We start from the raw sequence: 14,398 nt of genomic DNA, 5'->3' as shown, positions 1-14,398 counted from the left end.
AAAAAAAAGTTTTAATAAGAAATTTTTGTTTGTAAAGAAAACGATATTCTAGATCTGAACTTGTTTACTATTTGTACTGCCTTAGCAGTTTCTTTTAGATTGTTGCATTAGCTGAGTTCAATACTGGCGTCAATAATAGTTTTAAAATTTTATATGGCTCTTTGAAACCTACACATCTTTTATATAATGCTTATAAACAAAAACTGATTTAAAATTTGATGAAAGTTTCAAAAACTGAGCACCAAAGTGGGCTACCTATGTTAAATGATACGGGTGAAATTTTACATACACTATTTGTAAATTTGAAGACACATAAATTGAATCAAATAAGGATCATAATCTAGAAAGTCATGTAAACAAGTTCGGTCTCTATGCTTCATTAATGGCATATATAAATTGAAATAGTTTATTTTTAAATTTGAAAAGAGTATGCTTTTGTGCAGATGTTGCTAACATAAAAAACAATAAAAAGTATAAATACTGATGCCGTTCTGTAATTTACAGTTTTGTAACTTATAGTTTACTGCTTGGGCCATACATTTTAAAATGGTGGGCACACTGATTCTTTCTTGTGCTTTTATAGATAGGTTTTCCAAGATATTTTAGTTGTTGTGTCTAAAAATTCTTAATAAGATTAGAAAAAAATAAGTATTTATAAAAAAAAAAAAAAAACTAAAACCCTTAAACTGTCTATTAAATAAAAGCATCATATTATATTGACTTTTCTTTTTCATACTTATGGTTTCTCACCTGCTAGTAATGACAGACTTAAAATTTTTTGTCGCAAAAAAGGGAAATTTTATCAGTTTGGTAACAATATATATAAATATATATACATATTTGCATAATATAGATAATATAACTAAATTAAACTTATGCTTATTATTTTACCATTATAGTTAGCAGCAGCAGAATACAAGTTTGTTTGTGAATCCATAGAATGGCTAGGGTTTGTTTTTTCAGAACCATAAAAAAAACTTTTAACTGCTCCTGTAAATCTATTTAAAGCACCAGACTCCTAAAAATCAAAAATCATTATTTATAAAAGCAAAATTATTTATCTCACTTAGTAGTTATATTTAATAGCATTTAAGAATTGCAATTTAAAAGTATTTTTTTAATCTTTCTTTCATACTAAATAATAAATAAATACTTAAAATTTACTTGAAAAATTTTAACAAATATTTTCGTCTCAAAATTTATCAACCTCCACCCTTTATAGACAAAACCAACACTGCTCACAATTAACATAAAGAGATGGCCGAAGTAAATCGGTCATATTTTAAGAATGTTTTCTGATAAGCTCCAGTAATCTTAATAAATGCCACTAATTGTGAAAGGAATCCAGGAAGGCTCATGTTAACATCATGGAGACTGCTGGCAGAGGATAAACAAAACAAATGGGATGAAGAAATGTCAGATCACACTTGTTGAGAGGGGGAAATAAGCTGAGGGCTTTAATTGACACGAAAGATAACAAGCAAAGAAAATATATCTAAAACTTTTGAGCTAATAGACATCAGACACCATAAAATGCAACCTTTTTTAGTGAGTGACTTATTTAACCTTCTCTCACACTGTGAGAGTATGGCCTTCACAAGACTTCTACAGTGCAGAACCGCTTATCCGGAAATCAGAAAACCAGATAACCGGAATGAAATTAATTATCTTCCATTAAAAAAATTTTTTTCCCCTGCAAGATTTTGAGCCCATTTTGTTATTTAGAGCGTACGGCATATCGAGTAGACGAAAGAACTGATTTAGAGGACGGATCAAAAGCCGTTTGTAGACGAATCTCACATAAGCACAAATAGCTTATATATGTTATTAATGTTAATAATAACATTAATAACATATGTATATAATTTTTATTTCATAATTTCTTTCCTTATTTAAACTTAAGTGTATTATTATTTATCATATTTTATTATTTCTAAAACTATTTAAAAAATTTTTTTTAGTTATGTTTTATAAACATTAAAAAAAAAAAACGGCATTTTGCAGCGATTCAGAAAACCGGAAAAATCAGTTATCTGGAATCGTGATGGTCCCGATTGTTCCGGATAATCAGTTCTCTACTGTATTTGTATTCTAAAAAGGAAATATGGACACTAATTGGTTCATAAATTTCCAAATGTTTCCAAGATACAATAATCCCTTTAAAATCGATGAAATAGATATTAAAATCTTACCTAAATATGAACAAATATGAAGTTAATATGAAATAAAAAAAAGAAGACATTTATATTTATTTATAGCCTCTAAGAGAAAAGAATTTCCTTGAGTGTTTAGAGTTAGCAGCCTATTAAGCAACCTTCTAACCCTCTAAAAGTTAAGACATTGGGAAATACATAGTATGTTAAGATTATTTTATAAGTTTGAAAAATAACTAGTACTATATGTAAAATAATTATGGTAATTTAGCAGAGATAGACCATGGCATTTATGATTTAAAACATTAAATTTTGGTATGTGTGGGGTATCTCATAAAGCGGCTAACCTTGTATTTTTTTTTTACTAATTTAACTTAAAAATTCTATTTTGTGGAATTGATTAATCAAAATTTTATTACTACTGTTCCCTTTTCTATCTTATGCAGCGATCAATTTTTATAATTTACCATTAATAATTATTTAAAGAATTAACAATGTGGGTAAAAAACAGTTTATAAAAATGAATTCTCCTTCTGCAAATTAAGAAAAGAACTCACAATTTTAAAAGCTATTAAAAATAATAATACTTCCTATGGAAAAATGTGCAAAGCAGCAGTGAATCTGTAAGGAATTGAAACAAGAGAAACATTGAAATATGAAAAAGTTGGATAAATAATTGGCTTTATTTATTTTATATTTAACGTTTGTTTTAATATTTTCTAGCAGTTTCATCATTTGATTTATTTATAACTACGATATTATAAATAATAAAATAATAACACATTCACCGTCATTTTAAGCTTTAATTTTGCACAAAAAGAGAATTGGTTAATTTTTATTTTTTAAAAATTATTTTAAAGCATTTGGTAGATTAAAATTTTATAAATTTAAAATTAGTAAAAAGAAACAGTATGCATTTGTGATTGTTTTGTATAGTACAATTTTAATCAAAACAAGACTTATTTAATTTAATTACTGTTAATATTTTTTTTAAATTATTGTAAGACATTTTAGCAGTTTAATTATTTGATTTATTAATATTTAAGTTAATTATTTCAAATCAAATTACAACAAAGCAACATGATGTGATTGCCCTCTATATGGTAAACTTTGTGCAAAGTAAGATTCTTTTTATCAATTTATTGTATTTTGATAACTTATTTTAATTTAGGTTCGTAATCAGTTGGTTTGCATAAAATGCGAGAATTTTAAATTAGTGTTTAACATGAGTTTGGGATTGTGTTGTATTTGAACTGCATACAATTGTACACTGTACAAGGTATTTGCTACATTTTAAATTTTCATATTCATGACTAATTCCAAGAATTTTTCATGACTTAACGAAGTTACTATTTTCTCCAACAAAAACACAGCAATAAATATAAAAACGCATTTGAATAACATTAATTGAAATGATAGGTATAACCAAAACTGTTATACTCGGCATCTGCATGTTTAAAGATTTTTAATTTAAAAAACAGAGTTAAGAAAGAGTTGAAGCAATAAAATAGCTGAAAAAAATACAAAAGCAAACTATTTTCTTTCTTCTTTTTTTCCAGCAGAATTATATTCTGAATATACTTTTCTTGTTCATAGGAAAGGAAAGAAATACTCCTGATTTTTCTGTTCTTATTTTGGAATAAAAAAAATTCGCCAATGGCTGGATTGCTTCAGCTAGAATTTTAAATTCATGAAACAAAAAATCAATAATAATAACCAGGGGTCTGTTCAGAAGAAATTTGGGGCAATTAACGGATCCTTCACAAAATATCTTTTCATAAAAACGGACCCTTCACAAAATATTTAAACTTAAAAATGAACCCTTCACAAGAGACACCCGATAGACATTTGCGTATTATAAATGGGCAGGAAAAATTGACTGATGCTAATTGCTCAGCTATTATAGTTATTTTCAATTCCACTCGTTAATCAACGTATATTGCTCTTATATTTTGTTAATCATGTTTTTCTGCTTTAATTCTAAGGGTAAGTTTAATCTCATACCATTTATAACATGTTCCTTAACCTCTTCGAAGTCAAAAAACATTTATAAATTCCAAATGTAGTATTCTAAGAAAATATTTCTATTTCTACAAACATTGTGTGTACATTCTTATAGATTTTTAATATCTTTTTTTGTAATTAAATAATTGAGCAATATATTATTCATTAAATTAGTTGATAAAATATTATGTAAATGGAAATTAACTTATGTCCATTTTCGAAAAAAAAAATATTATAAATTTAAGTATTGTTTAAGTTTACTTAATGTGTAACACATTAGAAGTGATACATAACTAAGTTGTGTTATTTAAAATATGTCAAATGAAATTATGAAAAATGTGAGTGATTTTGTTTCCATTATTCGTCCAAAATGAATATTCTGAGGCAGTATAGGCTAAATACCAAACATTTGTATGTTGCATCTCTAATTTAGTAGCAGCAATACCTGTTTATTTTTGAAAATAAACAGGTATTACCGATACTAAATTTTTTCATTATAATTTTACAGTGTTGAGCATAATCTAGTATCCATTTACAATTTAAAAACTCCTTGAAAAGACTTTTTGCAATAACAGGACCCTATTTGCACAAATTCACAAAACAGGACCCTGGTTGAAAGAACGTGACTTAACACTGATTTTATATTCACGAATTACGAGTAATTTTTTCACAATTTTACAAAAACCGAACCTTTCACAAAATGTCTGGACAGATCCCTGATAACAAAAATTTTGAAATCACTGAAGTTTAAAAGATAATTCATTCTAAAAATGATGTTTTTTCATTAATTGTTTGATAAAACACCATAAACACATTTTATATTTTAATAAAATATGACTGTGAGAGGGGATTTTATTACTAATTCAAATATTCGGAACACCATAAAAAGGGGGGGGAGGGATAAAATTTCAGGAAATCCATGACTTTCCATGATTTTTTTAAAAAAAAGTTAAAATCATGACGAATTTTGTTCAATACTGAAATTCATGACTTTCCAGGTGCGCTGATACCCAGCGTATAATTTTGTGCACAATTGGAAAGTTATGATAAAAATTATTGAAACGCATAATTTCTGATTTTAAATAAGATCGCATATAACTTATTGTATATTTAATAATTATTTTAAACATTTATTATATATATAACTCATTAATTGCAACAGACGTGGTAACTCTGTGAACGATTACACAGTAAGATTTTGTGAGGGTATCCAATGGTACGGGGCCCTTCTGAAGAAAAACTTTTAATTAGATTTTTCAGGTGTGGCGCACATTCCAGGGCGGTGTATCTCTGTGAAATTACAATACTTATAATTATTTCCTGATTTTGAAAAAAATCTTAATTTTAATACTCTACATATTAAGCTTTTCTACGAATAAAAGAAATTTTTTTCTGGGAACTTTTAAGTAAGAAAAGGATTATAAAATCAACATTAAAATATTCATTATAAATAATAATAAAATTCTCTATAAAATAATAAACATTAATAATTCATAATAAAATAAATTCATTATAAAATAATAAACATTAAAATCATATATTTATACAATACACTTCAAAATAATATTAGGGGTGGTCAGACTGCATTGGGTTGAGACGCTTTTTTTAAGCATTTTCAAAATCTTTAAAAATCTGAAACATTAAAAAAAATAACAGTATTGACTTTTTTAAGACGATCCAAAAATAATTTTAATTAGGATGCAAAACATCACTGAGTTTTATTTTATAGCTTAGTGAAACTGTGCACTTTTAAATATATTTTCTCCATCTTAATTTGGTCCTTGTTTCTCAATTTCGAAATAATACATTATCTCATGAACTATAAAAAATAAGTGGATGAAATTTAGAATATAGACATATGAAATAATGTTTTGTTTTAATTCGTCCTGAAATCATCGCATATATTTGTTGAGTTAGGCATTTGAAAGCCTATTATAATACAGTAGGAAATCGATTATCCGGAACGATCGGGACCTTCGCCATTCCGGATAACTGATTTTTCCGGTTTTCTGAATCGCTACAAAAAGCCGTTTTTTTATTGTTAAACCCAACTAAAAAAAAAAAAAAAATGTTGGGAAATAATCTTAAAAAGAAGAAAAAACGATGAAGTAATTCACTAATGATTATTTCCAAATTCATGGTAAGGTAAGCATCTTTCAAAAAAGAAAGAAAAATCCTAAAATTTTATGAGGAAAAAAACAATTTAAAAAAAAAAAAAAAAAAATGGCGGAAAATTTATCGAATTTCGTTCCGGTTTTCTGATTTCCGGATAACGGGTTCTGTACTGTAGTACTCAAATGCTATACACTATATATGTATTCAAATGCCTATGAATTTTTTGTTTAAAGAAAATAAAAGTTTCTTACTTCTGAATTTTTATTCTTTGGCTTTGCACCAGTATCTAAAATAAATTATGTATATAATAAGTTATTTATAAGAAAAATTATTTATCAAAATAACCAATGAAAATATTATATATGCAGGAGAAAATTAGATTTCTTCATATCAAACTTTTAAACAAATCCCAAAATTATAGAATTATTTTTAAAAACAACATTCCTGTTGAAACAAATAGTTTCTTTAAAAATATAAGTTAAACTAGTACAAAAGAAATTAAAAAATTTCTGATTTTAAATGTTTTTGTTATTGTGAAGTGAGAATTAAATAAAATCGTGACTTAACTCTCATTTTCAAAAATTGATAAGATATGTAGTAATTACAATGTAATTAAAAAAAAATACAATATTTAAAGAAATTTTTTATTGCAACATAATTTTTTTTTTTTATTTGTAGTATTTGAGTTAGCAATAAAAGTGGGATCATGAAATCAACATAGTTTCTATAGATAGACTAGGCTTTAAATGGCATTCAAGACAGTAACATAATAAAAATCTGATCAAAGTAGTTTATTTACTGTCACCTTTTCCACACATATTTGGAACCACTTCAAAACAACCATACGGCAGAACAAAAATTGATAGTTAGCAAGCTTTCAATAATAATGCAGTTAAATGCAAATTTTTTTTAAAAAATAACAATATGCTTGATACAATTAAAGCTTTTGGTATTTAGCCTGCTGATCTTCTCTTCCACTGTAAACAAATTTATGACAATTGAAAAAAAAAAAGGAGAGGTGTGGTTGGTGATATAAATTTTTATAAAAAATAAAGAGAGTGATTAATAGTCCTTATTCCAGTTTGTGTTATAAATTACACATTCACTTTGTAATGAAAAAAAAAAGTTAAATCCCTATGAACAATTTTTGTTTTTACAGTTGAATTTATAGATAATATGATTTAATGTCTCATGGGTTGATTTTAATATCTTAAATATGCTAATAAATTGGTGCAAAAAATAACTAAGTTACAAAATTCAACACAAATAGGCAACTTTTTAGCACGTTTTTATTGGATAGGATTCACATTTTTGACCTTAAAATCATAAAAGATAAACATAATCTAGAAAATATGGTCAATTTGAAAAGTTGAGTATCTCTGGGAAAATTTTTAAAAATCAATAAATCCATACATGCATTTAGTTAACTATAGTTAACTTATTAATTTTATAAAATTAATTTACCAAAACACTCACTATTTTTCAATCTTCTGAAACTACATAACATTCTATAAAAAAATTAAAAAGTTTTAAAAAAGTTGAAAAGTTAATGTAAATTACATGATGAGTTTTTTATTTAATTTTTTTGTAACCAAATATACAATATACTCTTGATTATCTGAACAAATAAACTTAAAAAGTATCTATACCAGGTGATTGCAAAAGGTTAATCTGTTGTTGTTTCTAATCCCTAAGAGGTCCATCCCAATCAGACTAAATCCGTAAGTCCAAAGACAGATGAGATTTTGAAAAAACCTTGTCGATCTTAAAATCAATACAGTTTAGAATATGCTCGGACGAAGCCCGAGCAGTCCTAGATTTAGTGTAAAGTGTAAAAGTCTTTTGCCTCTGAACATATGAGAGACACCTCAAGCGACCAGTGGCAAAGCGAGAGAAACAAGTCTGCTGGCTTCTAAGTCCCTCAAAAAGCAAGGCACCTCCAGGGTGTTTTCTGAAATACCAACTATGCAGAGGAGGAACCCTCCAGAGGTCCATTAAATTTTTTTTACACTCTGGGAAGACCTCATTGAAAGTGGAAGGCATATCTGGCTGTAAAGGTTCTAAAAAAGCATCTTTAGCCAGTAAGTCCGCCATCTCGTTACCTTTGATTCCGTGTGACGGAATGCACGGGAAGTGTACCCCAAAGTCCGCTGAGAGCGTAAAGAGCATCCCCAAAATTGAAGGCACAGCCCTGTCTCCAACATTCATCCAGTTGCTTAGGTGTTGGATTGAAGATTTGCTATTCGTCAGTATCCAAACATGCTTAAAGTCAGGCTCAGCAATATTCTCAACATGTCTTAGACCATATTCAATCCCAATACGCTCAGATCTGAAAACCGTGTAAAATTCAGAATTTCTAAATTTGAGACTCAATGCGTACGTGGGTGCTTTAATAAAAACCTCACTACCTGAATGACCTTCTTCACTCTTGCTGCCATCTGTGTATAGTTGTAAAGCATATGTTGGCATTTGGCTAATAGTTTCAAAAGCACTTGTCTCATAAATTCTGGGTTGTCGTTACTCTTATGGGCCGGGTACAACAGCTCCGTGTGGAAATGGATACCAGAAAAATCAGTAACAGGGCTAAAACATGACCTCAAGGAATGAGGTTCAATTCGGCAGGGATGTTGCAAGTCAACAAGATGAATTGAAGTGGTCAAAGAGAAGGGACTGTTTCTCTTCAGTCTATAGTTGTTTTTCCAATTTTTGAGATAGGAAGAGGTTCTGTTTTGGTCTCCAAAACTGATGAGCTTATTGTAGTATTTCTTGAGTTCCTTCTCATGTATAATGGCTGGAGGTCAGACTCAAACAGAACAATTTTATCTGGACAGCTACGCCTCAAACCAGTAATAATTTTTGCCATACTAATTTGAACTCTTTCAAATGGTTAATCTGAATTGCTTTAAAGAAAAATGCAATAAAGAATGACTTTATAGAATAAAGAAAAACAGAACAGGGAAAAAAATGAAAGGAACTTCTTTAATTTAATTTAAAAATCAAGCAATATTTCCACAATTGGTCAATTGAAAAAGCCCTATTTCTTACATGTTGTTCAACAGAGTCTGGCCCTGTCAGTTAATACATTCACAGATTCTATTTTAGATAAAATAAATTAAATGAGGAAAATATTTATTTTGCGGAAGAAATAAAATTGTTATAAGGTGGAATAAAACAAGCATCTAATTCTACGGAAAGAAAAAATTTGAAAATGTATAAAATGTTAAAAAAAAAAAAGTCTACAGTAAATGATGGAAAATACACTTTTTAAAAGTAAATACATTTTTATGAATATGCATTGTATTTGATTTGATTTCAAATCGGGAATGAATCTTTGCAATCATTTGATATGTATTTCTATAGTTATCTTAGTCATTTATTTAAAAAAAAGCTTACTTTGATTATTAAGTGACTTTTGCTGCCGTTTTTTATAGTCATTACATTTAGTTAAGTGAGTCTGTGGATTGCCCTTCATGGATTTATCACAATAAGGACATACTTTTGATTTACACTGAGTCAAATGAGAATCCATTCCTCCTGTTGGAATATATTTTTTGCAGCCATTGCATTTTAAAGTAACTTCATGGAAATCCTAAAATTATAAATAGAATTTATATTATTACTCATACTTTGAGAAGTTATTGCATTATGTTCATAAATTTGTAAAAGCAGATGACTTGAATAAGTAAAAAAGACCCGTATATCATGATGAAAAAATAAAAAAATATATATAAGGAAAAAAACTATGAATATAGAAATCATTTTAAATCGTCCAACATTCATTCTAAAGGTTTAGTAACTAATAACAAGGATGAAACTATGATAGATTTATAATTAAAAGTGAATTCCCAACAAAATCATGAAGATTTCAAATGCATTATAAAATAACATCATGAATAGCGTTTGATCTTATCATCAGATTTTCAATAAACAGGGATCAATCTTATTGATTTAAGGGCCTGACTTAAAATATTTCAATTAATTTACTGTGGACGATATTTTGAGATATAAAATCAGACAAATGCTTTCACTGAATAAACATACCGTTTCTGGCAGATTTGGGTATTGACTTTCAAAATATAGGAATTTGCCACAATCTGCAAAATATGGTCCAATGGAAATTTGATCATAAGAATTATTTAACAGAATATTCAGCCATAAAAATTTGCTGAATAGCAACACTTTTTTTTAAAGAAAGTCATTAATAGATAATATTTTTTACATATAAATAAGTTTAGTCATTATTAAAAAAACTAATCAAAACTGGTATACTACTAGCATGGGATAAAGGGACGAAACCATTAATAATTATTAATTAGAAATATTTAAGATAAATAAACTGACTTACAGCTCTCTCTCTCTCTCTTTATTTATTTATATATGTAACAGAACTATACTACTTTAGCGAAACAGCTTTCCTTGGAAGAACAAGTACTATTTTTGAAATTAATTTTAAATGTGTTATAGTGTATAATTAATATAATTTTGCTTCTATCAGCAATTAGAATGCACTTTTGAAGAATAGTATATAAAGAAGTTTGTTATTTCTGATGTGTAATTTTTTAGCTTAATTCCCTCTAAGCCTGTACTTATAGATCATGAGATAGTTTCATCAAATCTTTTTATATTCAAGTGCCAAATTGTAAATTCTTGTGTTATTGAGAAATATTTTAGTTACGTTGTGTGAATGGTAAATATTTCTAACTGCGTAGAGAAACTTAAGTTACTGTTTCAATGTATGTGTTGTGAACGTAAAAATATTGCTTAAAATATATCATTTCTTATATGGAATTTAAGTGAGAATATTTAAGTGTTTTGAGTGAAAATACAATTTATTCATTGAAACTTAGTTAATCTTTTATAATAAGAGCAAGCAGCTCTGTTAAATATTAAGTTGAAGGTCACTCATTTAAGTAGCTGCGATAAATCAGTAGATAGCGCATCACGGGAAAGTTTTATTACTTATTAGTCATACATGTTTTAAAAAGTAATTAGATGTGGTGCTTAAGAGAAATATTTTATGTAAAAAGTTTATATTTCGTTCTGTTATAGAAATAAGATATACACTTATTCTGGCGCAGATGTTATTTTTTGATTTTCAAGCCAGACTTATATTTTAAGCTCATTCTTAATACTTAATGGTTTTGATGATAATAATTTATGGAATTGATTTAGTCATGAAGTAATTCTCATTAATTTGATGAAGGATAAATATAAAGTGTGTTTTATTCGTTATATTTTTTCCTATTGATTTATATGTAAGTTAACCTAAGGAATGATATTGGGTTAAAATTAATGATATCCGCTTGTTTTAATTTAGGAATGTTAATTTACTTTTGCTTTGTTGATGAGTGCTTTAAATAGTAATAGAGTTAAAAGTGACTGATATCTTGAGTTACATTACTGTAGGTGTATAAAATGATATTATTTTTATAAATATTTGTATTATTTTAAAGGCGTTAAATTTCTTTTGCGTGTTTTTTAAGTAAAGAAAAGCGTTGTAAGTGCTCATGTATATTGTTAAAAATTAAAATATTAAAAAAAAAATAGGTAAAACACATTGAAACTTGCAAATATGCTTATAATTTGCATTTAAAGGGGTAATTTCTATATGTGCATACTGAAGTTGATTTCGAAATTTTATCAGTTTTACCAGATTTCCTCTCTTTTGAAAATATTGGTTTGTTTTATTATTATGTAGTTGTTTCACATGTTTTACTTACAAAGTAGTTGTGATTTCAATGCTACAATTGTAGGGGTTATTATTATTATTTTTTTAAAAATAAAGGTGTTTTATTATTTGATTGGGTAAATTTACAAAAAAAAAAAAAACAAATTTTGTGAAAGAGATTACCTGCAAGGACTAAAAACTGAACAATAGAAAAACAATATCTGAACGATTAAAATACATATTGCATCGTTTTCCCTCCCCCCTGACTCCACAAATAGCAATGACTTACTTAGCCAAGGCCCGTAAAGACGATTTAAAAACTTTATCCATCGAATTGGGAGCTTCAAAAGCAACTGCTGAAATAAATATGCAACATCTAATTCCCAAGTTTAAAGAAACTTCTGATATTGCAGGCTACCTGCAAATTTTCGAAAGACAATGTCAAAAATTGAAGGTAAATGAGACAGACTACCTAACTCACCTTCTACCTCTCCTGCCTTTAGAAATTTCACAAATTATTTTACGTGAACCAAAAGACAAGTTGGAAGACTATCCGTACATAAAGAAAATCCTGCTCCTGAGATTTAAATTGAACGCTGAATCTTTTCGAATTAAATTCACCACTCACCAGAGACTGCCTGGGACTTTATGGAAAGATTTTGGATATCAATTAAATAATTATTTGGAAGAATGGCTACATAGCCTAGATGTTACTGACTTTGAATCCCTCAAAGATCTGATGCTTACGGACCAACTTAAAAGAAGAGTGAGTAATGATGTTAGAGAACATTTCGTTGATTCTTGGGGTGCGATAAAAAGTTCGAGCGACTTGATGCAGACACTAGATGATTACGAAGCAGTACGGTTTCAGAACAAGAATCGTAAAGTTGAAGCCTCTGCAAGGCGGAATTATTCTCCCAAGCAAAATTATACTCCCAGAAGTAGAACAGACTATCACCCCAGTGATATTCATAGAAACAATAAGACTTTTTCAAGTCATGGGGAGCAGCGAAGACAAGAAAACCGTTCTTTGGTATGTTATGGATGTGGTAAATCAGGTTTTACCAAAGCTAAATGTCCAGATTGTAATCCTTCGAGGTATGTAAATTCTTCTAATTTTGGAACTGTGCAACTCCGATCACGTGCCAACCGAACGGCTGTATTGCCTATTAGTATTGGAGGTGTGTCAGGTACTGCCTTCGCTGATAGTGGGNTTGTTTTTTTTTATAAATTTACCCAATCAAATAATAAAATACCTTTTTTTAAAAAAAAATAATAATAACCCCTACAATTGTAACATTGAAGTCACAAATCACTCTACCAAGTTCTGCAGCAACAGAATGCAGTATTTGAAAAAACGACACTGCAGGTGTCTTTTGCCGATGGTTTGGAATCGGAAAAAGAGGTACTTCGCACTGAATAAAGTATCCGTTTAGAAGGTAGAGAGTTCAGAAATTCATTAATAATTCTGCCTGGTGCTAAAAACAACTCCACTCTTCTAGGTATAGACTTTCTTCAAAAGGCTAAAATTGTGCTCAACCTTTTTGAAAACAAGTGGAGTTTTTCAGATGATCCTCGAAGAAAATATAGTTTTGTGAAGCCCCATCAACATAAAGAACTGTCAGAAACTTCGATTGTAGTAAACAATTGCCAACTTCGCGAAAATGAGGGGCAACAATTAACTCCCTCGCAACGGTTGGAAACTGATGTATTACTTAAGAAATACCAGAGTGTCTTTGAAGTAGGGGGAGAAACTACCCCATTCATCGAACATCATATTAACACAGGAAACAGTCCTCCAATTTCCGTACCTCCTTATAGAATGAGCCCAAGTAAGAAAGAGCTGTTAAAACAGGAGCTCGATTCCCTCTTAGAACAAGGCNGAAAATGAAGGACAACAATTGACTCCCTCGCAACGGTTGGAAACTGATGTATTACTTAAGAAATACCAGAGTGTCTTTGAAGTAGGGGGAGAAACTACCCCATTCATCGAACATCATATTAACACAGGAAACAGTCCTCCAATTTCCGTACCTCCTTATAGAATGAGCCCAAGTAAGAAAGAGCTGTTAAAACAGGAGCTCGATTCCCTCTTAGAACAAGGCATTATAGAAGAATGTGAAAGCCCGTATGCCTCTCCTGTTGTTTTAATTCCCAAGTCTGATGGGAAGATGCGACTTTGCATCGATTATCGCAAACTGAATGCTCAGATTGTTCCCGACACGTATCCTATGCCACGCATAGACGATTTGTTGAATGAAGCGAAACCTACCCCATATATGTCAACTATTGACCTCAGGTCAGGCTATTATCAGGTAGAAGTGGCTAAAGAAGACCAGCATAAGACTGCCTTTGTATGCCCTTTTGGCATATATAAATTCAACCGAATGCCCTTTGGCTTAAGAAATGCTCCGGCCACCTTTTCAAGACTTATGGATAGGTTCCGTTCCGGATTGGA

The 14,398-nt window shown here is 29.1% G+C and overlaps 1 protein-coding gene across 10 annotated transcripts in view; it reads right to left on the bottom strand.

Moving 5' to 3' along the window:
* The window catches only part of LOC107451983 (uncharacterized), a 111,023-nt gene that overhangs the window by 16,302 nt on the left and 80,323 nt on the right, over positions 1-14,398 (bottom strand). For all 10 annotated transcript variants that reach the window (XM_071181610.1, XM_071181612.1, XM_071181611.1 and 7 more), the window contains 3 exons: positions 9,666-9,861; positions 6,524-6,558; positions 892-1,018 (listed from right to left, as the gene is read on the bottom strand). In XM_071181610.1, the coding sequence (XP_071037711.1) occupies positions 892-1,018; positions 6,524-6,558; positions 9,666-9,861 (358 nt within the window). The remainder of the gene's footprint in view (positions 1-891; positions 1,019-6,523; positions 6,559-9,665; positions 9,862-14,398) is intronic.

Source organism: Parasteatoda tepidariorum, chromosome 6 (genome assembly GCF_043381705.1).
Source record: "Parasteatoda tepidariorum isolate YZ-2023 chromosome 6, CAS_Ptep_4.0, whole genome shotgun sequence".
NCBI classification, from domain to species: domain Eukaryota; kingdom Metazoa; phylum Arthropoda; class Arachnida; order Araneae; family Theridiidae; genus Parasteatoda; species Parasteatoda tepidariorum.
The sequence above is the reverse complement of the archived record's forward strand: the minus strand, read 5'-3'. Positions and strand labels throughout refer to the sequence as shown.